This window comes from Castor canadensis, chromosome 15 (genome assembly GCF_047511655.1).
Source record: "Castor canadensis chromosome 15, mCasCan1.hap1v2, whole genome shotgun sequence".
Taxonomy (NCBI): Eukaryota; Metazoa; Chordata; class Mammalia; order Rodentia; family Castoridae; genus Castor; species Castor canadensis.
Window position 1 is genome coordinate 255,911 of NC_133400.1, and position 27,160 is coordinate 283,070.

General features: G+C 53.4%; 3 protein-coding genes across 13 annotated transcripts in view; 2 read left to right on the plus strand and 1 right to left on the minus strand.

The window, feature by feature from the left end:
* Fanca (FA complementation group A) overlaps positions 1-3,142 on the plus strand; it is a 59,227-nt gene extending 56,085 nt beyond the window's left edge. For 5 of the 7 annotated variants that reach the window (XM_074055449.1, XM_074055450.1, XM_020173597.2 and 2 more), the window contains 6 exons: positions 154-216; positions 550-655; positions 1,179-1,251; positions 1,425-1,593; positions 1,709-1,801; positions 1,974-3,142. In XM_074055449.1, coding sequence (XP_073911550.1) covers positions 154-216; positions 550-655; positions 1,179-1,251; positions 1,425-1,593; positions 1,709-1,801; positions 1,974-2,075 — 606 coding nt within the window. In that variant the 3' untranslated portion in view covers positions 2,076-3,142. The other 2 variants (XR_012441846.1, XM_074055451.1) reach the window with 2 other exon arrangements.
* On the minus strand, positions 2,104-15,038 carry Znf276 (zinc finger protein 276). 3 transcript variants are annotated; one of them, XM_020173599.2, is made up of 11 exons: positions 14,275-15,005; positions 12,997-13,300; positions 12,704-12,750; positions 12,165-12,611; positions 11,063-11,141; positions 9,878-9,961; positions 5,151-5,261; positions 5,008-5,083; positions 4,554-4,671; positions 2,858-2,957; positions 2,104-2,784 (listed from the first exon to the last, which is right to left on the minus strand). In XM_020173599.2, the coding sequence occupies exons 1-11, from the start codon at positions 14,471-14,473 to the stop codon at positions 2,514-2,516; spliced, it is 1,836 nt and encodes a 611-aa protein (XP_020029188.2). In that variant the 5' UTR covers positions 14,474-15,005; the 3' UTR covers positions 2,104-2,513. The 3 variants fall into 3 exon arrangements, with proteins under 3 accessions (XP_020029188.2, XP_073911556.1, XP_020029190.2); XM_074055455.1 differs by lacking the exon at positions 9,878-9,961 and having other exon boundaries at positions 14,275-15,008; XM_020173601.2 differs by lacking the exon at positions 2,104-2,784 and having other exon boundaries at positions 2,872-3,006; positions 14,275-15,038.
* Positions 15,039-15,060: 22 nt separating this feature from the next.
* On the plus strand, positions 15,061-27,066 carry Vps9d1 (VPS9 domain containing 1). 3 transcript variants are annotated; one of them, XM_020173593.2, is made up of 15 exons: positions 15,061-15,312; positions 16,616-16,691; positions 18,013-18,105; positions 18,208-18,370; positions 20,538-20,649; positions 20,798-20,860; positions 21,266-21,318; positions 21,428-21,515; positions 21,663-21,748; positions 22,316-22,833; positions 23,175-23,304; positions 23,606-23,814; positions 24,146-24,242; positions 25,650-25,754; positions 26,234-27,066. In XM_020173593.2, exons 1-15 carry the CDS (start codon positions 15,214-15,216, stop codon positions 26,325-26,327), a joined length of 1,986 nt encoding a protein of 661 aa, XP_020029182.1. In that variant the 5' UTR covers positions 15,061-15,213; the 3' UTR covers positions 26,328-27,066. The 3 variants fall into 3 exon arrangements, with proteins under 3 accessions (XP_020029182.1, XP_020029183.1, XP_073911555.1); XM_020173594.2 differs by having other exon boundaries at positions 18,016-18,105; XM_074055454.1 differs by lacking the exons at positions 15,061-15,312; positions 16,616-16,691; positions 18,013-18,105; positions 18,208-18,370 and adding an exon at positions 20,325-20,451.
* Positions 27,067-27,160: the final 94 nt, after the last annotated feature.

Genomic DNA, 27,160 nt, shown 5'->3' on the forward strand with positions numbered 1-27,160 from the left:
AAGTGATTGAAGAGTTCTTTTCCTACTGAGAGCCACCTAAAGGATTTAGGCCCTAACCATGTGTGGCCTGGCTCACCTGCAGGAGCATGTGATTCTTAACAGGGCTAGAGCACCAGTGGCTCTCATGGGGTAACTGCCTATTTTCTCCTGCAGCTGCTGGTCTCCCTCCTTTTCTTCTCCTTGATGGGTCTGCTCTCGTCGCATCTGACACCAGATGTAAGTCAGAGTCCCAGGTCTAATCACACTTCAGGTCTCTGGGTATCTCTTTGTTGTGCTGTCTTCCTCTTGATGTCTTAGAGCTTGATACAGTGACCTGAGGTGTGAGAGCCTGAGGGGCCATGGTCTACCCTCCCATGAGAGCCCCAGACAGCACCTTCTATCTAGTTGTCAGCAGTTCTAGACTTTGAAGGAGTAAAAATGCACTCCCCCGTGCTGATGGTTGAACCCCTGAAACCACCTGCAGCTCTTAGGAACCCAGCCTTGTCCACCCAGTGCAGGTCAGCACTACACCCGTTTGGCCCCTTCTGAGGGCTCTTCTGTGGGTCACAGGACACCGCTGACTCCCTGAAGGCTGTGGACATCTGTGCAGAGGTCCTTTCGTGCTTAGAGAGAAAGAAGGTGTCCTGGCTTGTGCTCTTTCAGTTAACAGAGACAGGTGAGAAGCCCTCTTGAAACCTTGACAGCTGATGAGACACTGATGGCCACTGTGTGACTCTCTTCAGAGGCAAGTTTCAAACCATTAAGAATAAACCCTCCTTGGGGTTAACTTTACAAGCTCATTTTCATGAGTTTATCTTGTTAAGTTTATCATCAACTCCAGTTTAGTTGAGACAGTTATTCAGTACAATCTTGTTTAAAGCAGCAGAGGGATGTGTCAAGACAGTGGAAGGCCCAGAGGAGCTGCTGGTCTGGAGCAGTAGATCCACAGACCTGTTGTGTTTGAGGGAGGGGGCGGGGTTCCCTGCCCAACACCCCAGTCTCTGCTGTCCTGTGGCAGGACATCACCCTCATCTTTAAAGACCCAGAGAGAAGGGATCCTTCTTTTCCCAGTAACTATGCCAGGTGCCCTCAGCATGGGCCACATGCTTCACTGTCACTGCAGCTAGACACAGACCTCCCCAATACTTTCACTGGGTGGAAGCACCCCCAGATCTGATTGAGTCCCCTCGGTGTTACAGATGCCAAGCTGGGGCACCTCCTCCGCTTGGCCCCAGATCAGCACACCAGGCTGCTGCCATTTGCCTTCTACAGGTAACCATACCCGCTGGGCTGGTCAGCAGAGTAAGCCTGAGCCTATGGGGCCTGGGTGGTCGGAGTGCTTCCCCAGGGCTTCCCACTAGGTGGGGACAGCTGCTAGTCACTATTCCACGGAAGAGTGGGCATTCTCTGCTGACTGCGCAGTCCTTTATCGTTTCCTTCCCCAGTCTTCTCTCCTACTTCAGTGAAGACACCATCATCAGAGAAGTAGACTTCCTGCATGTTGCAGCAGACATGTACTTCAAGCTAGTCCAGCTCTTTGTGGATGGGAAGACCAGATCTACGTCACCTCAGGTTGGCAGGAGCCTGCAGCTCCATGGCCAGTCTTGTCTCCAGGTGAGCACTCCCTGGCCCAGTGAGGTGGCTCCTGCCAAGGAACAGCAGGTGGGGAGCACTAGTCCGGTTCAGTATGCCCTGACCCACGACTACCCATGAACTGCCTTCTCTCTAGGGCAACCCTGTAGAACTGATAAGAGAAGCTCGTCTTTTTCTGCTGCAGTTAATACCTCAGTGCCCGAAACAGAGCTTCTCAAACATGGCAAAGGTAACCACTGTGACACCCTCCTTGGGCTGATCTCATGTACCCTGGGTAAAACGAGAAATCACAGCCGTGGGACACTGGAATGGTAGCTACATACCCACCAGCCTCTGCAGCACCCTTGGTGCCATGGTCTGCAGATGACTCAGGAGGGTCTAAGCCATGTCTTTCCTCCCAGCTCCTGGCCAGTCATGGACACTATGACCCTGAAGTGAGCGCCACCCTCCTGAGCAGGCAGCAGGCTGACCCTGACCTCTACCAAGAGCCCCATCTCTTCTGACTACGCCCAACTCAGTACACCAGCTTGCTCCTTTGTAAATAATTTATTGCAAGCATAACATGGAGCTCTTGTTACACCAGAAAGTAGATTACAAATCTCCTTGGTTGCTCTAGTTGGGAAAAGGAATCAATTATTCATGATCTGTATCTGGCCAAAGTTGTTCAGTGTTTGTAGAAAATAAACTGCTAGTCCCAGAGCAGATGACAAAGGCTACATCAGGTACACCAAGCTGCCTCCCTCACCTGAGGGAGAAAAGAAGCACCCTCCAGCCCTCTTGACACAGCAGTTATAGATGTAGGGTGGAGAACAGCATAGGGGCTACAAAGAGCAAGCAGAACTGCCACAGGGTGTGAGGACCATGAAGACATCATTAAACCTCACATCACACCTGTGCTGAGTTCAAGCTGCTCAATGTGCCCATCGTCCCACCTGCAGTCCTCAGGTCGGCTCAGGCTTCACAGCCTGGCCTTCCACAGTCCCAGAAGGGCTCAGGGGCTTGGGCGGGGGCTCTGCCTCCAGGGGCAGGGCCTTGTCTTGGATCTGCGTCAAAGGGTGCACCATGGACATGTGCACGTTGAGGTTGTGGGCCTTTTCAAACCGCCGGCCACACTGGTCACAGGCGAAGTCCAGCTCAGTCTCTGCCTTGTGTTTGGTCATGTGGTACTTGAGGGATGCTCGCTGCCTGCACTGGAACCCACAGACCTCACACCTGAGGGACAGAGGTGGGTGAGGAAGACTGCACTGGGTCCCAGCCACAAGAAGCGCACCCAGCCCACACTTACTGCAGTGGCTTGGCTCCCGAGTGGCGCATCTGGTGGACAAGAAGGTGCTTCCGCTGCTTGAAGGTCTGCCCACATTCGTCACAGATGTAGTTACGCACCTCTGCAAGACCAGAGAGGGCGTGAGCACGGCCCCATCGCTCACGTCTGCCCTGTGAGGGGCAATGTCTGACTGTTAGAACAGGAATAGTGGTGTTACCCAACACCAAGCAAGGGCCTAGCTTTATGGATGAGAGGGAATTCTGATACAAAGTATTTCATTAATAAAGGTTCCTAAATTGTTTTAGATAGATTGTCATGTGGCTGAGTCTTTCTCACCACAATTGCAATTTTTTTTCTTGTGGTACTGGGGTTTAAACTTACTTAGGGCCTCTGCTGGGCAGACATTTCTACCACTTGAGCCACTCCTCCAGCTCTACCTATATTTGAAGCCCATTTTTAAAGATAAAATTCTTCCTTATTAAGCACAAACTCAGAAGCCAAATTGGTAAGGCTTTCTATACTTTTTAGTGATCATCCCAAATTAGGGGCCTACACAGTGGAAGTAGGCCCAGTAGTGGTATTACAATGGCTCTACACACTTTGGAAAACAGCTTCTCACCATTTGGAAAAAGTATGGCTATGGGCCCTGCACCACTTGCACTCATTCTGTGTGCTGCTTATACACCTGTGCATGCCTGATGCTGCTTCCCTCTGAGTTGCATTCCACCCCAGACTTTATTCTATAACCAGTTGTGACCACTATGACTGTCCTGATGTTAGGTTTGAAGCTTCTGACTTAAGATTACTGCATCAAGAGACACAAATTCTTGGAGCATAAAGTGGAAATAACCTAAATGTCCATCATCAGGAAAATGTCATGTGGCTGTGTTTCCTTCTGAAATTCCCAAGTAACTAATCCAGCAATAAAAAGGAACAAATCATGCTGAGAAAAGACTTCTGCACAAAGCTCAAAAACATCTATATTGTTCAGTGACTGATGATACAGCAAATCTTTTGGAAAGAATGCTGCATGCAGAGGCATAAATCATATTGTTAGAACATGAGAGGCAATTATAATATGATAGATATCCAGGGTTAGGACCAGTGTGCAGAGAAACACTGGAATATTAAGCCCTCCAGTGGATAGTGGTGTACGAGGTACTTAGTGTCATCTCACAATGTAGGAGTTTTTGTTTTTTTGGGGAGGTTTTTGGCGGTTCTGGGGTTTTAACTCGGGGCCTCATGCTTGCTAGGCAGGCACTCTACCACTTGAGCCACTCCATTCCACCAGCCCTATTTTCTGTTGGGTATTTTCAAGATAGCTCGCCAGACCTTATTTGTCTGAGCTGGCACAGACAGTCCTGATCTCTGCCTCTTGAGTAGCTAGGACTACAGGGGTGAGCCACTGGCACCCAGCTCAGGAGTTACAGAAGGGCACCAGGATTTCTATGCTGTCAGTTCTGACAAGCTGCTCAGACCCTACAGAAGAGACTGCTCTGCTCTATCAGGACTTCTGCCAGCAGCAGGCAAATGGCACACACCTGTGTGCAGACTCACACCTTCTCCCTGCTTGACCTATGAGCACCTGAGACCATGTGATACAAAATGTGTTCCAGCCCTGTGAGCCACCTCAGCACGGTTTGCCCCTCTGCAGGACACCCAGATCCACCACTATCCAGACCTGTGCCTGCTCAGAGGCCTAGCCTGAGGCAGGTACCTGTGTGGATGAGTTTCACATGGCGCTGCAGGTAGCGGTCGATCATGAACACCTTATTGCAGCCTGGGTGGGGGCAGGGCCTCTCCCGGACCTCCTCATGGTGCTCCTTAATGTGCTTCTGCAGGAGGGAAGGCAAGAGATACTTGTGCTTCCTCTGGACACATCCTGCCCAGGTGATAGCTGTCCCCGCTCCTGGAAGGAGGTCAAATCCAACTACTCCCCAGTCTACGCCACCAACTCCTTTACAGCATCACTGTGAAACTTCTGGGCCTCCAGGGAGTATCTGTAACAGGGCTGGCTCCACATCCTCCCCCAGGACCACACTAGCTGTGGTTGAGTCTCCACTGGCCTAGGCTCAACACACTTGGGCAGTCTGCACCTGGCTCTGCAGAAACACCCGGTGCTCCTGCTGACTACCCATTATACCTGGCCCAAGGAGGCACCCACTTCTCACCTTCATGCCGTCAGTCCCACGGTACACGGCCGTACAGCCTTGGTAAGGACACTTGTAGATGGTGGGCAGCTCCTCCCTGCAAGGCAGAGAAAATGTGGACGCAATGCCCAGACAGGTAGGGTGCCCCACACTGCGGACCTTACCTCTCACATCGGAGCTTCTTCTTCCATCCAGGCTTGGGCCCAGGTTTCTTTCGAAGTTTTGGTTCTTCAGCCTTCTTGGCTTCTTTGCCTTCATTTTTCTTACCAGAGACTCTGAAAGAAAAAGATGTGCCGAGATTCAGTGATATTTGTGATCTTGCAAACGATTCTCACCCTGCTTCTCTCTTCAAATGCCTGAGGGTTTTCCTTAAGCTTCCATACTGAGCTACTTCTGGGAAAACTGTTGGCTCCCAATCTGCCCTCAGCTACCAAAGCCACCACAGCTTTTAGAGGCTGAGAGGCCTGGTGCACACCTGAGGAGAGTGTGCAGCCCAGAAAAGAGGATACGGAGTGAGGCAGCACAGACCGCACTTGCTACCACTTGGTGGGTTTTCATAACTGAAGCTTCATCCCCTGTTCGAAGCACCCACACCAAGAACTGTCTGGAGACATCATAGAAATCAGTGGAGCAAGGAGCTCTAGGGTAAGTCTTGTCACCAAACAATTTCTAGAAGGCAGCATCACCTCTCTGGGGCTTGAGACCCTGATGGTGCCAGCAGCCTGGGGCACATCTCCAGCCCCAAACCCAGTGATATTTTTATGTACTAACAACAAACAATCCAAAATAAATAAAACAACTTCCAATAGCATCAAAAAGAATAAAATACTTAACTGGCACAGTGGTGTGCACCTTTAATCTCAGCTTTTCCAGAGGCTTAGGCAGGAAGATTGCTTGAGCCCACAAATTTAAGAGTAGCCTGGGCAATATAGCAAGACCTTGTCTCAAAACAAAACTAAAAATCATCAGTTTTAGGGCTGGAGGTGTAAAGCACTTGCCTAACATGCACAAGGAACTAGGTTCAATTCCCATCCCCCACATGAAAAAAATTAGTACACAACACATATGTATTTCTGTAGTTTGAGATCAAACTTCAGCTTTTTTTTGCATTCCAGCCCCCCCCAATCCAAAAAAGAATAAAACAGGGATAAAATTAGTCACCCAGCTACTTGGGAGGCAGAGATCAGAAGGACTATAGTCCAAGGACAGCCTAGGCAAAAAGCGACAAAATAAGCTGGCTGTGGTGGTGCACATCTGTAATCCCAGCCACTGGAGAGGCACAGGTAGGCGGATCAAGGTCCGGCTAAAAACTGTGAGACACTATCTAAAAAATAATGAAAGCAAAAAGGGCTGCAGACATGGCTTAAGTGGGAGAACAGTTGCTTAGCAAGCATGAGGCCCTGAGTTTAAACCCTAGAACCACCAAAAAAAAATAAACCAAACTAATTAAAGAAGGTGAGACTTACACACTAAAAACTAGAGAACACTGCTAAAAGACAATAAATACAAAGCCAATCCTATGTTCACGGGTAAGAACTAATACTGAGATGGCAACATGTTCTGCGTCCCCAAGAAATCGACAGATTCGTGTGATCCCTGTCTAAACTCAAAACTCACAATACGGTTGGGGTGTGGATCAGGGTAGGGTCCTTACCAACCACTTGCAAAACCTTGGGTTCAGTCTCAAGCACCATGAGAAAAATAACATAAAAATGACTATTTTAGGCTGGTGGGGTTGCTCAAGTGTGAGAGGCCTTGAATTCAAACCCCAGTACTGGAAAAAAAAAAAAAAAGGAAAAGAAAAACAAAAGGCTTTCTCCCCAGGCGCCTGTAACTCATTCTTGTAAACTTAGCTATTGGGGAGACAAATCAGGATGATCACTATTCACAGCCAGCCTGGGCAAATAGCTCATGAGACCCTATCTTGAAAAATACCCAACATACCCGGGTACGGGTGCTTCACGCCTATGATCCTAGCTGCTCAGGAGGCAAAGATCAGGAGGATCAAGGTTCAAAGCCAGCCTAGGCAAACAGTTCCTATCTTGAAAAACCCCATCACAAAAAGGGCTAATGGAGTGGTTCAAGGTGTAGGTCCTGAGTTCAAGCCCCAGTACCACAAAAAAAAAAAAAAAAATTACCATATGATCCAAAAATTCTGCCCCCCCCCTTTTCTGGGGTTACTGAGGTCTGAACTTGGGGCCTCACGGTTGCTAGGCAGGCTTTCTACCATTCGTGCCACACCCCTAGTCCTTTTATTTTATTTTTTTGGTGGGACTGGGGTTGGAACTCAGGTTTTCACACTTGAAAAACAGGCACCCTACTGCTTGAGCCACACCTCCAGTTCATTTTGCTCTAGTTATTTTGGAGATGGGGTCTTGCAAACTATTTGCCCAAGCTAGCCTTGAACCACAATTCTCCCTGTCTCAGCCTCCCAAATAGCAAGAATTACAGACAGGAGCCACTGGCGCCTGGTTTTAGTTTGTTTCTGAGATAGAGTCTTGCAAACTTTGCCCAGACCAGCCTCGGACTACAATCTTCCTATCTACTCCTGCTGAGTAGCTGGGATTACAAGTATGCACCATAATGCCCAGCCCCCCAAAATTCCACTTTTATGTGTACATGCAAACAATTAAAAAAAAAAAAAAAGACTCCATACCTGTAAACTAATGTTCGTAACAGTCATTCACAGTACCCAAAAGGTGGACACAATTTGAAACAAATGAGTGGATCAACCAAATGTGGCATATCCATACAATAGCATATGTTCGGTCATAAAAAAGACTGGAATTCTGATACATGCTAGGTGGATGAACCTCAAAGGCATTTTACCAGGCGAAAGAAGCCAGCTGGAAAAGGGCAAGTACTATGTGAATCCACTAGAATGAGGTATCTGGACCGGGCACCCAGGAGAGCAGGCAGGGAGCACTGCTAATGGCCCCACCGTCTGCTCAGATGATATAAAGGTTGTGCACTGCTGAGAATGAGCTGATGCCAGGAAACTACGTATTTAAAAGTGGTTAATTTAAAAGAAGTTTTTTAAGTAACCAGGTGTGGTGACTTTGCCTGTAATCCCAGCACTCAGCAGGCTAAGAAGCCTGGAATACAAATGAGATCCTGTCTTAGAACAAAACTAAATTTAAGTAATTTCCTCCTTAAAGTAATTATGAAGAACCTTTTTGATGACATGTAGGCTGCTCTTGCTCTCCCTGTCTGAACACTGTCCAGTGTCGCCTCCTGACCTGTCCCCTGACTGGGTGGGTGGCCCTCTTCGGTTAATGACTGGCCATCTCCCTCTCTTGAGCAAGAGGCTACAGGGAGCCTGCAGTCTCTGGGCCATATTCCACAGGGAACACCATCACCCCTACTTGCTGTCATCCCCTCGTGGCTTAGGTACTCTCTGGCTGGAACCATGTGCTCTTGCCAGCAAGAAAACTCAGCTTTCAGTGAGGACACAGTCAGCCAGAATGCTGAAGGCCGGGAGGAGAGGGCTGAAGAGACACTCGGACCAGGGGCTGCTTACAGGTCCCCAGTTGGGACTTACACTACAGTACCTGAGGGACCCAGTGGCCTCCAGGCCAGTGCACATCACAGCCAGCAGAGGACTGTGTCCACTGCTGCCTGGTCTCACCTCCCACAGAGTCCAGTTTCTACCAAGATAACCCATCTCGGCACAGGAACTCAGCAGAGCAACTGTCCACTGCCTGTCTTTGGAGGGGAATCCAACTGCCCTCCTATCCCAGCCCTGGTTTGGAGCCACTGCACTGCTGGCTCCACACCTGCTGGGCACCAAGCAATAAAGACGCAGCCTCCAGGTTGTGTCACAGGGGTCAGACCCAGCTCGAAGTCACTGAAGAGATGGAGGGGCTTCCTCATGGTGGCCCCAGGTTGCACGCTGCCTGAGGACAGCCCTCCAGGTAGGGACCACCAGATAGTCTCTTCACCCCCAGCCAGCCATCTACTACACTGAGGCCCAGTCTGAACCAAGCACTCTGGCTTGGTTCTGCATTCTGATTTTGGTCTTTCTCTGTGCCTCCTCATCTCCTATTTCTCTTTCTATAACAAGTATCAGAAATTAGATGAAAAAAAAGGGAAGCCACATTTATCTCGATCTTTGTGGAGGCTTTTCTTGGTTGCTGGCATAGAGGATACCAGTCTGCTCTTTGGATTTTCTCTGGATGTGAATTTCTTGGGACTGGTGACTGGCAATGCTCAGTCAACAATTAGCTGTGGGGTGTGTGGGTGTTCCTGACACAGAGCTGGGAGGAACTCAAAAGAAAACCAGCCCTCCTTGCTGGACCCCTATGTCTGACCGGAGAGAGAAAACAAATCCCTGAAAAGTGAAGGTCAAAGCAAGGTCACTGAAGCATTCAATAAGGAAGTGGACAATGGCTGCTGCGCCATGGAAATCAGCACAGATTGTAAGCAGTCACCAGGCTGGGTCCCTGGGCCTCAGAAGTGGCATGGCCAAGGGAGCAGAAAGAACAGCTGGGTAGGGGCCCAAGGGGCCACTGGTGTGCACTAGAAGTAGGACTGGCAGAAGAACCACAAAGACGCTCCCTGGAGTGTCCTGTAACAGAAGCTGCCTACCACCTCACAATAACTCTCTAAGATAAGGTCCTGAGCCACCAGAAGGAGGAGGGACAGCAGCCAATGGGAACCCTCCTTCCACAGACTCACCTGCCACCCTCTCCAACCAGCCTCCAGGCTCCCTCAGAGGCCACAAACTAGAGTTGGGAGATTGGGTCAAATAAAGGAAGCGAGCTAAGTGAGTATGGCCAGGAAGTGAGGCCTCCATGTCCTAGCCCCATGGCTCTCATGTGCAGACCCTAAGGCTTACCAGTCCAATGCCACCCCCTAAACCCCATGTGCTTGAACAAGGCAGTACCCTTACTTCTTTTCTGGGTAAGGCTCGAAGGACTCGTCCGAGGACGGTGTGTTTTGCTTCTTTTCGTTCTCATCTTCACTCAGGATGTCTCTAGGAGAGACGAGAGAGCCTTCAGCAAAGCCCTGACCTGGGGCATGTGGTAAACCAAACAGGACCTCCTGTCTGAAAATGCCACACAGATCCCAGAGCCCAGAGCTCCGTCCCACAGCTTCACTTCTGAAAATGTCTCAAGATCTAAAATCCCCAAATCTCCAAGCAATTTCCTAACAGGAAAGACAAGCCAGGGTCACTGGAATCAAACTGAAATCAAACAAGCCATTAGCCAACTTTCCTACAGGCAGGACCCCAACTCAGGAAGGGCTTTTCTGTGAAGCCAGGAAGGTGTGGAGACTGGAGGTGGACCTCTTGGTAGGTGGACGCTGAGAAAGTTACTGCTTCACCAGCTATTGTGAGCACTACGTGGTTGAAATGGCTCACATTGAGCCATTTCAAAGTTCACAAAGGCAAGAAAATGATCCATGACCTTCACCCTGAAACACAAATCACTATTTGGCCTCTGTTGGACAGACTGACAGTGCCTCATGGAAGAAGGACCAAAGCTGCTAGCAGCCCAAGGACAGATGTAGTCATACCTGGTCCTCACTAGAGTCACCCCAGAAACTGGGCTGTACCTCCCTGTTGGATGAGGGTGGGTCTACATTTCAGGACGTAAACACCAACCCAGAATGGCTCTCGCCCAGAGCTAACAGACCCTGATGTGCCCCTTCTGGAGAAGTCTGTCCTCTCCCCATCTCTCACGGAGCCTCTACTTAAAGTTCAACATCTCATCCAAAAAGGCCAGAATCTGGCGTCCTCTGTTTTAATGATACTTTAAAGTGGAATTGGCACTTTAAGGAGGAAACACTCAGGCAGCAGCAGCAGATCAAGCTGGGGGCAGGTTAAACAAACAACTCCACACTGATCTGTGCCAGAAGTACACCACTGCTCTCCTGCAGTCGCAGCAGGTCTGGATACTCTGGCACCAGGAAGCCCTGTCCGGAGCCAGACGCTTGGAACTCCCTGGGACACTCCTCTCCTCCCCTCCTCAGAGGAGAAGGGTGAGTGTGCCAACCACAGACAGCAGCCCTAGGGAAGCCGAGTCTGGTTTTCGAAGGAGAAATTTTAGGCTTTTTAAACCCACTCTTCTCTCACCCCTCAGAAAGGTCACTGAACTCGTCTTTTACCCGATCATCCGAGGTTGAAGATGGAACCTGCTTCTCACCCAGTTGCCCTAGGAAACAAAGAACAGGCTCTGGTTACCAATACCAAGCACAGAAAAGGCCTCACCTGCAAGGAGGTGATGCCTCTGTCTGAGGAGTTTTCCCTATGTGGGAACCTGGCATCCTTTACCCTTAATTTTCCCCACTCCCTCTAGGCCAGCCCCATGTCCAAAGGCACAGGTGGCACTATGGATCAGCAAGCCAGACTCCTCCCAAGCTTAGGTCATTGTTCTAGGTGGAGATAACCCACTCTTTATGGTTATAGTGGGATATTCTCAGGATTATTGTTATCAGAATATCTGTACACAGTTTATAAAGCCAAGCATTCTAAAATGCATGTGACACAACTCCACCCCCACCTCAGACTGTGTCATCTGAAGCTGTGTATCATCTCATCTGTGTTCCTCTACCTAGTTGAACCACCTGAGTAACTGTGTTTTTGTAGAGCCCCACTGTGGATTTGCAAGTAAGAGCCAGTTAAGCACTCACAGGCAGACAGGTGCACTAGCACATGAAGAGCAGAGGCTGGCACTGGGCCTCCTAACATGGCACCCAACAAGCAGCTGCACCCAACTCATAGCACATGGGTGGGGTCCAGGCCCACAGAGGGGCCCTGTTTGCCCTCAGTCAGCAGGAGAGGCTGCCACACTGGCCACCACCCCCATGTCCCACAGACAAGAGTCCCATTCTTTTCTCTCCCTCCATCCCCTCAGCCCACAAGAACAGCCAGTGCCCTCTGCCTGAGCATGGGCTCAGAGGAAGACTAGACACCAGATGAACATGCCTTTAAAAAACTGCTGATGCAGGTGCCTGTTCATTAAGGAACTTGCTGGTGGTGTCTCCCTACACGCAGGTGTTGAGGGTAGCTGCAGCTCCTGGGGAAGTACTTCTGCTGGTTCCCCGTCTTCTCCCTCTAGCTCCCTCTATTCACCACACCATGACAAACACCCAGCTGGTGCAGACACCTGCTTTCTGCTGAAGACACCACCCAGATATAGAATCTGGTTCTACAATAGGCCTAAGGTGCCTCCTACCTGGAGCCTCACTGGGGGCCAGGCTTGGCTGAGGTGGAGGGCCTGGCCCAGGTCCCACAGAGTTGCCATCTGAAGGTGGTGGGGCCACATCTGTGCTGGGCAGAGTCTTGGTCTCAGCCCCGACTGTGGTCCCTCTGCCCTGGCAGAGCTCAGGGGCAGCCCCAGTGGGGTTGGACTCCGGGTTCTGGTCCAGGGGTGGTGCTGTCTCCTTGTCCCACGCCCACTTGACTGCCAAGGTGCTGTCCAGCAAGAGGGCTCTGCAGCTGGAGCCAGTGTCCATGGTGTAGTCATGGCCCTGATCGCAGCCCCACACAGCTTGGATGATGCCACAATACTCGGAGGACAGTGTCCTCTGGAGGCTGGGCAGGGCCCCGCAGCTGGCCGCGTGTCCGTGTACCCACCCCACCAAGCCATGCAGGCAGCGGGGGCTCGAGGTGATCAGATCCACTAAGGAGAGTCAACAGAGATGTCAGCCCCATGGCTGGCCAGCACCCAGCCCAGCTTTACAGAGCCCACCCTGGCACCAGGGGCGGACTCACCCAGACAAGCTCCCTCCTCCGCCACTGTTGGGGGCTGAACACCAACCCTACAAAGCATCAGTATGGCCATAAGCAAGACAAGGAGCCCAGGGCCCACAGGGCTCCTCAGTTAGGAGCCTCCAAGGTCTCAAACTTCCCCAGCTGTCTCTTTGTGGGAACCCTCTGTAGGTTCCTGTCCCTTCTCTCCATCCACCCCTCCACAGAAGATCCCACCACTGTACTCCCTGCTCTATAACAGCACCCAGCACAGGCTGCTGAACCCCTGAACATCCCAGTGATCGAACAGAGCCTACTTCGCACAAGGGTTCCGCTGGCTGGTCGGTGACACATTGACTCTCTGCAAGAAGGACCTGAGGAGACTGTGGCACTGGTAGAACTGGGCGTGGCAGTTCTTGCAGACAAACTGAGGCAGGGCTGGGTCCTGGTGCACAGCCACACCCAGCAGGCTTTGGAAGTCCCTGATGAAGACACGATCCCCAGGGGATGGTCTTTCTGAGTTCTCTCCAGGTGCCCTGCCAGAGATGCTTCTGAGGCTTCTCGAGGAAAACTTCCCGTGGCACAGGCGACAGTGCCCCATGGCAAGAGCCCGGCCTGCTCCTGGGCAAAGCAGCAGATGTGAGAGTCAGAAAGCAAGACTAACTGGTGGCAAGCCCTGAGGCAGCTGCAGACTGAGACCCACACTCCCCTCTGGCCTTCCAGAATGTGGGTGGAGAAGTGCCCACCCGGGTCCTCCCCAGTGCACTAGCAGCCAGGCTCAGGAGCTGGGCCTCACTGAATGGTCAGCTTTTTCTAGAAGGCCACTGGTCAATAAATCTTTCAAATAACTTTTTTCCCCAAGGTTCTCACAAGTCCAGGCTGGCCTTGAACTCTTGATCCTCCTGCCTCAGCCTCCTGAGTGCTGGGATTACAGAGATGCACCACCACGCCTGGCTCCTTTCAAAAAATTCTAAATGCCTTCACCAAGACAGAACTTTATTTCTGCTCACATCATCCTGGTGAGAGCAAAAATGAAGGAGTTGTGCCCATGTTGTGCCCTCAAGGAAATGACTTACTGTCCATCCCTGGGTGTCCTGTCTGCCGAATGTAGATGATGCCACCTCATGGCCTGCCCCAGGGGGACTAAAGGAGAATGTGTGTGGAAAGGTGTTCTCAAATGGGCAAAAAGCTCGACACAAATGCAAAACTGCACAGCTGCCATTACCCTACCCAGCTCATGCACCAACCACCAGTCAGGCGGGACCAATCGGTTCACACAATTAACTCAGTTCTCACACTTTCTGGTCTTTTAATCAGCTGTCCAGAGAAGTTAAACAAATAACTCAGGATACACAGCACAAAGAACGAGTAGGACTAAATCCACAGCTGCCCGACTTCAGATTGAGCACTGGCACGAAAGGGTCGGCTACCTTGCCAAAGGTCACTGCAGCAGAAGTCCGAGCCCTTCCCAACTGGGAGGCCTGGTCTGCTGTCTGAATCGCCAAGCTACGCCGGGACCGCCCGCCCCCCGCCACCGCTACCGCTGCGACCCTGACCCGACGTTCGCGCCGGGCCTCGGGACCGGCCGGACCCACCTGCCTCGTCTGCGCCGTCCTCGCCCGCGTTCCCGCACGCCCGCGCCGCGGCCACGAAGGCCGCCGCCCGGTCCACGCTTGGCCCGCTGCTGCGGGAGGGGCGGCCCCGAGCCCGGCCGCTGCCACAGCCGCCGCCCGAGCCCCCGCGCTGCCCGGCCGCCCCAGGCGACAGGAAGCGGCCGAGTCGGTCCCGCTTCATGGTGGTGGCCGCCACTTGAGCTCGACCCAGTGCTGTTTGGTGAGGCTCGCTGGGCTCCACTCGGGTAGACTTGACTGCTCCACTCAGCTCTGCTCGGCCCGGCCCTACTCTGCTCTCCCAGTTCCGCTCGGCCCCGCGCGACTCTACTCGGCTTGGCTCGGCTCTGCTCGGCTCCGCTCGGCTTCACTCGGTCCCGCCTCTCGGCTCCGTTGGTCCCAGCCTCTCTGAGCCCGGCGAAGGGAGGAGTGCAGCGAAGTGAGGAGCGGCGGACCGAAGCCTGCTTCCGATGCCTGCGAGAGCGACAGTGCCCGCTGAGTGCTGTGCCAAGTTTCTGGCGGACGAGGGTCGCTTAGAACTCGCGACAAGCCTGCGAGGGAAGGGCGGTCGGGAGGGCAAACGGCCCCAGACAGAGAGGCGCCGGTGGCTGCCCTTAAATGCTCATGGCAACTATGCGAGGAGGTTCTTTCCACCAATCTCCTTGTCCAGATGGAGACAGGACCCGCCCCCAGCAGCTGACTGGATCTGTCCGGCCCTTCTACTCACTGGCCGCGGTCTGCGCGGCGCGCGGTTGGGGCGGCGGGGCGCCTAGGGGGGGGTGAGGGGGGCGCCGGAAGTACTCTAGTTCCCTTCCGTTGTTCCTCTGCTCCGGCGGCTCCCTCAAACAGCTCACGCGGCGTTCCGAGGGGCATCGTTCCGAGGGGCCCCGCCCCTCGCCGCTGCCTCCTCCCGCGCCCGGCGCCATGGCAGCTGCGGCCGGAGACGGGGCTGCGAGGCCGCTTCAGAGCGCCATGAAGATGGCCAACTTGGCCATCGAGCTGGACACCGGCAACCGGCCCCGGGTAAGGCGGGGCGGAGAGGGACTCGGCCCCGCGGTGGCGGTGGAGAGGGTGGGCGGCTCGCAGGGGTCGCGCTTTGGCGGCGCGCCGGCAGCATCGGGGCCCGCCCGGCGGCTCCAGGGCGGTCGGTGTCCGGCGCAGGGGCGGGTGCCAGGCGCTGCAGTGACCTCGGAGAGTTCACAGTCCTCTCCTGGCCTCAGTTTTACCGTGCATTTAATGAGTCAATGAATTAGAGCCGAAGTGCTGTTTATAAAGGGGATTCGGGGCCCGTGACGCAGCCCTCCAAGGTGTGTATGGCAGCGGATTCCATGTGGACGTGGGTTTTTTGGGGCAGAGACTCGGTTTGATCAGGGAACTAATCCAGAAAAGGCTGATTGCGGGCTTGTTCGTAATGCGGCTGTTTGTAGTCGCCTTCAGAAGTGGTTTGGGAGAGGCGTGAGCTGTCACTGGAGTGAGCACCTGAGTCTAAGGATGGCGGCCAGGTAGAAAAGCTGGCCTAGCTACCCTGGGCTCCCCAAGAAGAGGAGGAGTCTGCCTGTGCCTAGGAAAATCATCCTAGTTCCCCAAGTTGGCTTTCTATGGCAGTGCCAGGAAGCCTGCCAGAAATGTTTTATCCTTAGGTTTGAGATGCAGACTTAATTAAAGATGGGTAATTTGACAACTGGAATAAAACAAAACACACATATCATGCCATGGTTCCTGATGCCCTGAGCTCTGTCACAAGAGAGCCCTGGACAGAGCAGTGGCTCCCATGAAATGTCCACCTTCTGGGCTCCTGTGTGCACACACAAAAAAAAACTTACTCTGGGGCTAGCAGAAAGGGATTTCCTAGGCCCTAAGCCAGAAAGTGAAGCTGAGGTTTGCAACCTCACCTCCTTCTTAGCCTCTTGGGAAATATTTTTCTTCTGCCGTGGAATCAATGGTCTTTGAGTTGCACAGGAAGGAAACTTGTCGTACAAAATGAAGAATGACACTGCTGCTGGGGCTGCTTCCCAGGCTACCTGAATGAAGGTCAGTTCCTTCCTGTGCTGGAGGAAAAACAGTGAGAGGAGGGATCCATCCAACTAGCTCCCAGCTCCACTGCCCAGTGCAGAAGTTGTAGGAAGAAGTTACTGTCTCCGCCTCAGGCAGAACACCACTGAACATAGGGAGTTCTCTGCTAAACAGCTAACCATTGCAGTGTAGCAATCTCAGAAACAGCAGACACTGCTGCTCCTGTGTTTCCCACAGGGGCACCAGGCCAGCACAGTGCAGTCACTCCCCCCTCTACTGGCCTGACTCCTGCCATTTTCTTCCCTGGACACAGGAGGCGTACACAGAGTACCTGAGAAGCATCCACTACATCTCCCAGGTGTTACTGGAGGAAGTGGAGACAACTGGAGGTGGGCTCTCCAGCTTGCCACCTCTCATGAGTGCCAAATTGTGGGCTGCTTAGTCCTTGATGGGACCCAGGTCTGGGGGTCTTCTATGACTTTACAACCTGGTCATTAACAGAAGGTGGACAATAAGTATGACCTATCATAGCGTGACATGGTATTGAGGGACAGTGGTGTGGGTAAGGGGATGGATACTGGGGTGGAGCAGGGAAGAGTGGGACCATTCCCAGCAGGGGGATGTGCAAAGGCCCTGAGAAGGAAATGGGCATGGCAAGACTGTATGAGCCTTGGCTAGAATTGGAGTTGTTTAGGTGTGAAGAGAAGCTTGTGCATGCTTCAAGCTTTTTGGGAGAATCCAGCATGGGAGGAGAGGCATGAGGAGGCTCTGCAGTGAGGACAGCAGGGCTTGAACCACCCTCAGGCAAAGAGAAGTGGAGGACTTGGGGTGGAACTGACCAGACTTGCTGAGGGTTTGATGGTGAGCTGCTAGGGCAGAAGGTGCTCAGAGCGGATGATAGGCAGGAGCAGATTACGAGGGAAAGAATAGAGAATTCCATAGTGAACACATTAAGTCTAAGGGGCAAGCAGTCCACTGGACATAGCACAGTCAGGGAAAGCTAGCAGGGAGCAAATGATCTCAGCTGAGCTCTGGCACTCCAAGATTGAGGCATTGGGAAGAGGAACTGATAGGAAGACCACAGGGAAGGTGACATCCCAGTGCACAGAGAAACCTCTTTAGCAGGGTAAGGACAGTTTTAGGGAGAGTTGGGGGGCTGAAACATTATAGAATGAGGGTAAAGTGGGTCTTGAGGGGATCTGCTGTAAGGGGAGCAGGACAGTGGGGTCAGGAGCTGGAGCTGGTGGGGCCCAGGGCAGAGGGTGTATCTGCTGATAGAAGCAGTCCCACGGAGGGAAGGGATAGCACAGGTGCCTCTGGATGGGGTACTTGCCTGCTACACCTTCAGAGAGGCAGGTCTTTGACATAAGCAGCAGGCAGATGGTGGGGCCAAGAGAGTCCCACAGTATACCCTTGTCTCTATACAGTGGTGGTGGAGGCTGCATGGCCATCTCCAGAGGAGTTGCAGTTGTAGATGGGCACTGTGAGGAGCTCAGGCCCCTGACGCTCAGGCCCCAATGAGGTGCAATGGTCAGTCTGTTGCTGAGCTGGCCAAGCACAGGCATGCACATGGTCCTGAGCCCAGAGCTAGTAAGCAGAGATGAGTAAAGGGTGGGCTTGCCTAGCGTTTCCACTTCTTTGTTCTTACCTCAGCAAGTATCTGATTCCTGGCAGAACTGACTGTAACCAGCCTTCTCGTCCCTTCCCCAGAAGCTGGGGAAACTGTTCCGCCTGACACCTCAAAGATGCTGAAGCTGGCTGAGCAGTGTCTGGAGCGGGCCCAGTCAACAGCTGCCAAGCTTGGTGGGTGCCCAAAGAAGGGGGCTGTCCCTGGCACTCCCAGCCAGCATCTGCTCTGTGGGACGGGGCTAAGTCTTCTGACCCCTGGCTGCACATGGCTTGCAGGGAAGACACATGTGAAACCAGCTACGCCTATGGCTCCTCCAGCCCCCTTGCCCGCCAGCCGACACCGCCGAGTGTGTTCAGATGAAGGAGGGAAGCTCTCTCCTTTCCTGCCTCCTGAGATCTTCCAGAAGCTGCAGGTGGCAGAGTCACAAAGCTCTAAGAAGTAAGATGGGCAAGGTGGGAGGTGCGCTGAGCTTGGGTTTGGGTCTAGAGGTCAAGTAGAGTGAGCGCCCCATGGGTAACTTGGTTACAGTGGACTCCAGGGTAGAAATACCCTTTCTCCTGGCAGAAGCAGATACAAATCCTCTGAGGAAGAAAGCACCTTCATCATCCATTGAATTAGTGGCACACAGTCAAAGATAGCCAAGCAGAAAAAGAAACAAGTGATAAGAGAATGATAGTGGAAACAGACCTGCAAAGTTTCCAGGTAGTTATCAGGCACAGATTAAACAGCTCTGTGTTCAGAGATACAAAACAAAAGTTTGAAAACACCTGAAAAAAAAATTATAAAGTCAGACCCAGCAAATAAGGAGCCAAGTAGAAACAAAACAAAACAGAACATGCTCAGGCTGCCAAACCTGCCTAGCAAGCATGAGGCCCTGAGTTCAAACCTCAGTACCCCCCCACACACACACACAACATGCTTCAGTTTATTTTTTGGGCAGTACTGGGGGTCAAATCCAGGGTCTTAGTGCATGTTAGGCAAGTGCTCTACCACTGAGCCACATTGCCAGCCCTCAAGTTCTTTTTTCTTTTCTTTTCTTTTTTTTTTTTTTTGTGGTACTGGGGTTTGAACTCAGCACCTACACCTTGAGCCTCTCCACCAGCCCTTTTTTGTGATGGGTTTTTTTGAGATAGCGTATCACGAACTGTTTGTCTGGGGTTATGTTCAAACTGTGTTCTTCCTGATATCTGGCTCTCAAGTAGCTAGGATTACAGATGTGAGCCACCAGTACCTGGCTCCCTCAAGTTATTTTTAAAACTAGGTAAAGCTGGGTGCTGGTGGCTCACGCCTATAAGCCTAGCTACTCAGGAGACAGAGATCAAGAGGATTGTGGTTTGAAACCAGCCCAGGCCAAAAAAAAAGGGGAGGGTGAGGTTGGAGTGGCTCAAGTGGTAGAACGCCTGCCTGCAAGCATGAGGCACTGAGTTCAAACCCTACTATCACCAAGACAACAACAACAACTAGGTGAGAACAAAAACTAATTGTATTTTCTAGTGGAAGTCCACACATACAGCAGAAAATAAGTAGGCCAGGTGTGTTACAATCTGTAATCCCAGCACTGGGGAGGCTGAGACAGGAGGATTGTGAATTTGAGGCCCACCTGAACTACTAGAGTCTGTCTGAGAGAGGGAGAGAGAGAGAGACAGAGCAGAGTAGATAAGTTTATAACAACAGACTAGACATCACTGAAGAAAGAATTTACCAGTAAATTGGCAAAAGGGGACAGGTAAAGCCAGCTACCAGAGGCTCACACCTGTAATCCTAGCTACCTAGGAGGTAAAGATCAGGAGGATCGCAGTTCAAAGTGAACCCGGGCAAATAGTTCCATGAAACCCTATCTTGAAAAACCCTTCACAAAAATAGGGCTGGTAGAATGGCTCAAGGTGAAGGCCCTGAATTCAAGCCCCAGTACTGAAAAAAAAAAAAGGGCGGGGGAAGAGGTAGAATGCCTACATATGTTTCTTGGTGTATTAGAAAGAGAGAAAGGCATTATTTGAAAACATAATAGCAGACAGTTTTCCAGAACTAATGAAAAGGTACCAAGACACAGATGCAAGAAGCCCAAAGAACCCTGAGTGGATAAATGAAGGCCCTCCTCCTGCCCCACCACTCACGCCCTCGTGGCCCCCAGACACCTCAAGGCTGAGCACAGACTTCAGATTCAGGATGGACTCTCCCTCCTTAGTCTTGCTTCTTCACACCCCATCTTCTCTACCACCCCTGAAAGCAGAGAGATGTGTGGCATGCAGCACCCTGCCAAGTTGACACATTTCTCCCTTTTGCAGGTCGCAAATGAATTTCACCATTTGGCCCATGTACAGTTCCATGTTGCTGCCACAGATATATAACTGATTTTCATAGAAGTCCAGTGTCTAACTTCTCTTGAGTCAAAAGTCCCGAAAATACCAAGACCCATGTTTCAGCAGCAGATTAGAAGGGGCAGGTACCTCTAGTCCACCCCAGATGATTCCTCTGCATTTCCTTCCTGTGCTGTCACCACCTTCTGTTCCCAGAGTGAGGTCAGGAAGGGTGTGAGGAGGGCTGTTTAGGTCACCAGGGCACTCCTGGTCTTCCTGAGTCTGAACAGTAACTTGTCCCTATTCAGGGAGCTGACACCACTAGAGGAAGCCTCCCTGCAAAACCAAAAGTTAAAGGCCACATATGAGGCCCGGATGGCCCGTCTTGACCCCAGCCAGGCCATGCAGAAGACATCACTGGTGAGTGGAGTGCAGGAAGGCTGGGGTTGGACAGGAAAGGGTCCAGAGGTAGTGAGGAATGGGGCCCGGAAATGCTGGGGTTGGTCAGGGAAGGGTCCAGGGGTAGGACATCACTGGTGAGTGGGCTCACTCCCTCTTCCCCTCTTAGACCCTGTCTCTACAGCGGCAGATGATGGAGAATCTGGTGATTGCCAAAGCCCGGGAGGAGACTGCATCCTTGAGGGGAGATCAGAGTGGGATCTGGAAGTGGGAGTGGAGAAGGGAGCTGAGGGTAGAGGAGGAGCCAGATCCCAGGCCCTCAGGTGATGCTCTTGCCCTCTACACAAGCTGCCTTCCACCCTCCCCAGCGGCAAGCAGCTGTTCTCTATCCTTCAAGTCAGCGGAAATGTGCTTCTCCCAGTCACCTTCCCTGGGAATAGCCTTTCCCTGAGTTGCTGCCTGCCCTCCTGGCCTTGCTCACTGCTAGGCTGCACCTCTGGAGAGCAGAGGCAGCTTCACTGCCTGCTGGACTCCTGGGACATCTCAGGTACCAGGAGAGCATGGAGCACATAGGAATGGGGAAGGGTGAAGGTCCACTCAGGTCAGACACTGCCAGCCCTTGACTCTGCTGCCCCAGCTCCAGCGGAAGATGGAGGAGCGCCGTCTGCGTCTCCAGGAGGCTGCCAACAGGTGCCTCTCCCTCCCTGCCTCACAGGCAGTGGTGGGAGGCCTGCTGGGGCTCCCTGTGCTCACAGGTCTTGGCCTGTCTGGGGCCCCAGCCTGTCTGTCTTCCTCCCAGGCGGTTCTGCAGTCAGGTTGCTCTGACCCCGGAGGAGCGGGAACAGCGGGCCCTCTATGCAGCTGTTCTCGAGTATGAGCAAGACCATGTGAGTCCTGCACCCAGGTCACCTGAGCCTGCAGGAGTTAGGTCCTCCCCACACCCTGTGGCAGGCCCCAGCACAACCCTGCTGGGGGTGAGGGCATCCATGGTGGGGGACCCTCTGTGCTTTCCTCCAAGGCCCCTTGTCCTACAGGACTGGCCGAAGCACTGGAGGTCCAAGCTCAAGAGGAACCCAGGGGACTTGTCGCTGGTGACCAGCCTGGTCTCCCACCTGCTCAGGTACTCCTGGGCCCCACAGACCCAGTCCCCCAGAATTGGGCTCCTCCCCCTTGGATGCTGGGTGATATTAAATAGAGAAGTTAGAAAGGAAATTAAATAGGAAGGCTGGGGAGGCAGCTGTCAGGGACAGCAGATCATGGGGCAAGGGGCTCCCACAGAGGGGCTAGTGGTGCTGATGTCCAGTTGGTGGCTTCAAGAGCCCTTTGGACAATGGCTTTTCATTGCCTTCCTTTAGCCTCCCCAGTTGAGGCAGGTCACACTTTGTGATATTCACCAACAGGAAACAATATATGAGTCATTTTCTCTGAAATCTTTAATATTATGGTAACTTTGTAGACAAGGGCGTAGGCTCAGGTGGCTGAGGTCGGTGACAGGGGCTGGGATCATGTTTCTCAGCCCTGAGGCTGGCAGGCAGATTGCAGTCCTGTCCAGATCTAGTGGAGGCCCCTGTTCTGCGTGTTCTATGCTGGGGGTAGAGGACAGTGGGTGGGCAATGGTGCATCGCCCCTGTACAGCCTCTTTAGGGTCCTGCTGCATGTTGCCCCCACCCTGCTCCTCTCCTTGCAGTCTTCCTGACCACCCGATCTCGCAGCTCCTGAAGAAACTCCAGTGTGCAGTATACACTGCACTGTACCCCATTGTGAGCCAGGCTGCTGTCAGTGCTGTCTCTGCTGCAGGGTGCTGCTCCCTACCCCCAGATGCGGACAGGCTCCTGGCTCCTGGGAGCCGGCGGCTCCGGTCCTCCCAGAGTCTCTATTGCATGCTTTCCCCACCAGAGCCCAGCACAGCCCCAAGGTCCCAGGATGGACCCCCTGCCACACCCTCCACACCCCCACTCCACCCCAGCCTCCTGGATAAAGGTGCAGACAGCAGCCCAGCTGGGCCTCCCTCACCCCTGGTGGATGCCTCATCCCGCCTGCCAGACAAGGACAGCTCTTTTGAGGACCTGGAACAGTTTTTGGCAACATCTGAGAGGTGGGGCCGGGGCCCTGGGGGACATCCTGAGCCACAGACCCCAGGAGCAAAGAGGGAACCCTTGCTGGAGCATCTGAAGAGCACAGTGAAGGACATACATAATGCCATTGGTGAGCTTCAGGCATTAGTGCAAGAGCTCTCACTGAGTCCATCAGCCAGCAAGTGCAGCTTGCTAAGGGCCCTTCTCTGAACAGCAGAGCCCTGTGTCCCCCTCTATGAGGCCAAGCACTCAGTCTAGCAAAGCATCCCCTGACCTGCCCCAGTCCCCCGGGAGAGCAGACGGGTATGGGCAGGTTGGGGCTAGTGGAAGGACCAGGTAGAATCCCCTCCCCACCCAGCTGGGACATTGCTTATAGCTCAGCCACACAGAGGCTGGCTCTGGGCTTAGAGCCTCTTGAGGCAGTGGCAGGTGAGGGGCCCTTCTGGACATCCCCAGCTCTGCTCCTGGCAGATAGGCTGCTCTCGCTGACCCTTCTGGCCTTCGAAAGCCTGAACACAGCCGCTTCCAAGGACCGCTGCCTGGCTTGTATTGAGGAGTCCTTCTTCACTCCACTGTGGCCCCTGCTGCTGGCTCTCTACAGGTATAGCCTTCAGCCTTGCTGACCATCCCACCACCTGATATCTCTAGCCCCAGTCCCCTAAGGGCCTGTCTCCAACACTTGAGTACCATCTGCTCTCTTCCTGAGCTCTGAGGCCATCTTCAGGTGTTTCTAGTTTGAAAGTGGGTCTGTGCCCATCTCCCATGACTAGAATATTGGTTTCTTTGCTCAGGTGCATGGCCAGCTCTCCCCAGGACTGAGCTCCAGGGACCCCTAGCCACATCCCTATTTGTCTCTGGGCAATGTCCCTGGTGTGGCTAAGCCTGGTCTCTCTCTGCCCCAGGAGTGTGCACCACACCCGAGAGGCTGCCCTAAGCAGGAGCATGGAGCTCTACAGGAATGCACCTCCCACAGCCCTTGGCATCCCCACCAAGCTCCTTCCCCGAGACCCTGAGGCCAAGGGAGCCACCATGTACCCTTACTCCACCGCAGCCCAGGAGCTGGGGCTGCTGGTCCTGGAGAGCTGCCCCCAGAAGAAGCTGGAGTGCATCGGTGCGGAAAGTTTGAGAGGCGGGAAGCAGGGACATGGTCAGACAAAGCAGACTCCCATCCCAGCTGGTGACCTGGAACCTGTACCTTCTAGGTTACAGGTCCTTCTCTGGTCAGATATGGAGGCAATACTCCCAGGAGGGATGGTACCAGCATTCCCAGCTCTGCACGTCAGGAGGAGGGTGGGCAGTGCCAGGAAGGGTTCAGAGCTGTCCAGGTCCCTGGGGGAGCAGCAGCATGGGCTCCCCACACACTGGGACCATGTCCCTTCTTGCTGGGTCTTCCTGTTGCCTCCCTCAGTTCTGTGCCCTGAAGCTGCGTTTCTGTGCTACAGCACGGGCCCTGCGGGTCATCTGCATCTGTGCAGAAGACTATTGCCATGCCCAAGAGGCCAGGCCCGAGGCCAGACCCCAGCTCCTCACGGCTGCCATGTGAGTCCCAGGATGGTGGGGTGGGGACACTGCCAGGGAGGGCACTAGCCTGTATCCTGCCCTCAGAGGCCTGAGTAGAGCTTTCCTATCATGCCCTATGCCTCCCCAGGAGGACTCCAGTGGCCCTGGGTCTCTGTGAGAGTGTCCAGAGCTTATCATCTCAGAGCACAATCCATTCCTACTGAGGACCTTGGGTCAAAAAAGAGCAGAAGCAGGACTCTTATCCCAACAACCTCATTCTAGCCCATCGGGCAGGGCCGCTGCTACAGGGCTTCTGGCTGAGCCTAGGCTTCTTAGGGATCAGGAGCCCCTAGCTAATCTGGTAAAACCGAAGGCTGCTCTTCCCAGAAGCACCTAGAGGTAGCTGGAGAGGTGCAGACTTGAAGCCCTCAAGGGCCCTGGGGAAGGGCCCACTCCCTGTGCTGACCTCCCAGAATGGGTGTCTTGGTATACCTCAAGTTAGGGCTAGTTCTCCCCACCAGAGTCCTGCTGCCTAGGACTTTAGGATGCCTGATCCTACCTCAAGCTCTCCTAGATTCAGCCTGAGCCCCTGAATGAGCTCTGCCTCCTACTACCTTGCTCCAGGGCCAGCCCTGAGGCTGTCATTGCAGGTAGAGGGGCTGTAACCCTGCCTTGGATCTCTACAAGTAGAAGTCAGAACCCAGTGTGAATCAGCAGTGAGGAGCTCCATCCAAGGGAAAAAGAAATGCTTCCTGCCCACTTTAGGGTCAGGTTGCTGGTCCCATCACTGCAGGGTCTGGTAGGAAGGAGCCCACCAAGCTGGCCTGGCTCCCCTTGGCTCCTTCACGCATTTTATAAGAGCTCCCAGCTAAGTGTTTGCAGGGCTCAGCCTTGCCTATGTCAGCCCCATCTATGGATCCTGTCCATAGGGGCCATCATGTCCTACAGATGGCAGGACCTCAAGTAGATATGGCAGTGGCTGGCCTGTAGGGAAGGGGTCAAACACCTCTAAGCCACAGGATCAGAGTCCAACTACCTCCTTGTTACTTGCCCCTCACACTTCCCAGAAGTTGCTGGGTTCTGAGTGCCCACAGGATCTCACATATGCCCTCGCTAGTGCACTTACACCCCTCCTGAGTGGGTCTAGGGGTCCAGTGCAAAGACAACTGACTGTGATCTCAGCCTCCTGCTCCTGCACTCCTGAAAGTCTGTGAGGTTGCAGTCAACTGGAGAAGCATAAGGGGCAGCAACATATCCAGCGCCCAGCTCTGCCGTGTAGGGGTTCCCATTTAGGGACAGCATCACCTTGACCAGGAGGTCTCCTGGTATAGCTGGTGGGTGGGAGGGTGCAGGATTGCAGCCAGGCAGGCTAAGACCGCTCCAAAGGAGCAGAACAAGTGGCACTTCTGGCCTAGGCCCACCAGTCACTGTGCCTTTGCCCAGCAGTGGTGCTGATGACCTGCTGCCCATCCTGTCCTTTGTGGTGCTGAGGAGTGGCCTTCCCCAGCTGGTGTCGGAGTGTGCAGCCCTGGAGGAATTCACTCACGAGGGGTAGGATCCCCAGGCCAGTGGGGTCTGGAGGAGCTGGGCATGTACACCCCAGGACGACTAGTGTCTGTGGGAAAAACTGGGAACAGGGCATCTGTGTCCACCAGAAGACCCTACCCCAGACCTAAACTGTGCAGTGACATGCTGTGAGGGCCAAGGCAACCCTCTGGGGTTCACCTGAGCATGGGGCACTCAAACCAGTATATCCCTCCCACAGCCCCTTGCTCAGTACCCTAGACAAGAGCTGAAGGGCTGTCCTCTGCGCATCTGCCTGAGGAAAGGCAGTAGGTGGTCCTGGAACATTCCCTGGCTTTGCCATCCAAGGATGAAGACAGCTAGTGGGGATACCCCTTCCAAGCGTCCCTGAAAGCCCCAGCTGTGGCCTCATCCTATCCTAGAAGAGCAAATGCTGTCTTCCAGAGTGCTGGGGAAGACCTCTAGTCCCTCCAAGTGACATATGCCCCGTGCCCACCTCCATGCAGGTACCTGATTGGAGAGGAGGGCTACTGTCTGACATCACTACAGAGTGCTCTGAGCTACGTGGAGCTGTTGCCCTGGGGGGCCCTGGGCAGGTAGTGGAGGCCAGACCCCAGAGACTAAAGGAGCCACAAGAGACATTAAGGACTGTCCAATAGCCTCCATGCTGCCCTACACACCTCGCACTAGGGCAGTAGGAGGGTGATAAGCTGTGGGGAACCTTCAGCTCTTGCCCCTTTCCTTACTCCAGAGACCTGGGGCAGCGCTAGCTGCTGTTCTGACAGGATGGGACTGAATCAGCTCTCTGTACCAGGCCCTGCTGTTCGGCCTCTGAAAGACCCCATAAAAGGAAACTAACTTGCTCCCTGGGGCTTGCACACCCTTGAGGAGCCTCCAGCAGTGGATGCAGCTCAGCAATAAGCTTGACTGGCCAGGCCTACTCTCATAGACATGGATGACCCGTGTCAGGGGATCAGCACAGAGAAGGTTGCTGGGACCCTGACCAAAGGCAGAGGCAGCAGTCTGGTTTTGGTCCCCTCTGGTCCTTTAGGACAATCAAAGTTGGTCTCAGTCAGTTTCTTGTCAGAGTCAAGAATGAGAGCCTGCCCCCTACTCCAGAGACCTGAGCATAGGTGGCATGAAGCTGTGCTGTGTATTTATTGGAAAGTGACTTGGAGCTGCACTCCCTCGCTGGCCCACTTTGCCACCTTGGCAGTGGGCAGTGACCCATGGTTGTACAGACTTCCCCCATGTCAGTGCCAGCCCAAGGGTCAGCACCTGACTGTTATATGCCTGGTGTGCCACAAGCCTGGCAGAAAATAAAGAGGTCACTGTCTGAATTGTGTGGTTCGCTCAGTCCCAGGCAAGAACCTGGGTGCTGGTGCCAGGGCACAGCCACCCACCAAAACCACAGAGGACACGTGCAGAGTTGC

What these genes read in the sequence shown, in the direction of transcription:
- Znf276 (XM_020173599.2), bottom strand. Translation starts at nt 14,473, where the DNA reads ATGAAGCGGGACCGACTCGGCCGCTTCCTGTCGCCTGGGGCGGCCGGG. An exon ending in GGAGGAGGGAGCTTGTCTGG is followed by an intron (nt 12,612 to 12,703) that starts GTGAGTCCGCCC and finishes GACTCTCCTTAG; the next exon opens with TGGATCTGATCACCTCGAGC. An exon ending in TCGGGAGCCAAGCCACTGCA is followed by an intron (nt 2,785 to 2,857) that starts GTAAGTGTGGGC and finishes TCTGTCCCTCAG; the next exon opens with GTGTGAGGTCTGTGGGTTCC.
- Vps9d1 (XM_020173593.2), top strand. Translation starts at nt 15,214, where the DNA reads ATGGCAGCTGCGGCCGGAGACGGGGCTGCGAGGCCGCTTCAGAGCGCC. An exon ending in TCGAGTATGAGCAAGACCAT is followed by an intron (nt 21,516 to 21,662) that starts GTGAGTCCTGCA and finishes CTTGTCCTACAG; the next exon opens with GACTGGCCGAAGCACTGGAG. An exon ending in CTGGTCTCCCACCTGCTCAG is followed by an intron (nt 21,749 to 22,315) that starts GTACTCCTGGGC and finishes CTCTCCTTGCAG; the next exon opens with TCTTCCTGACCACCCGATCT.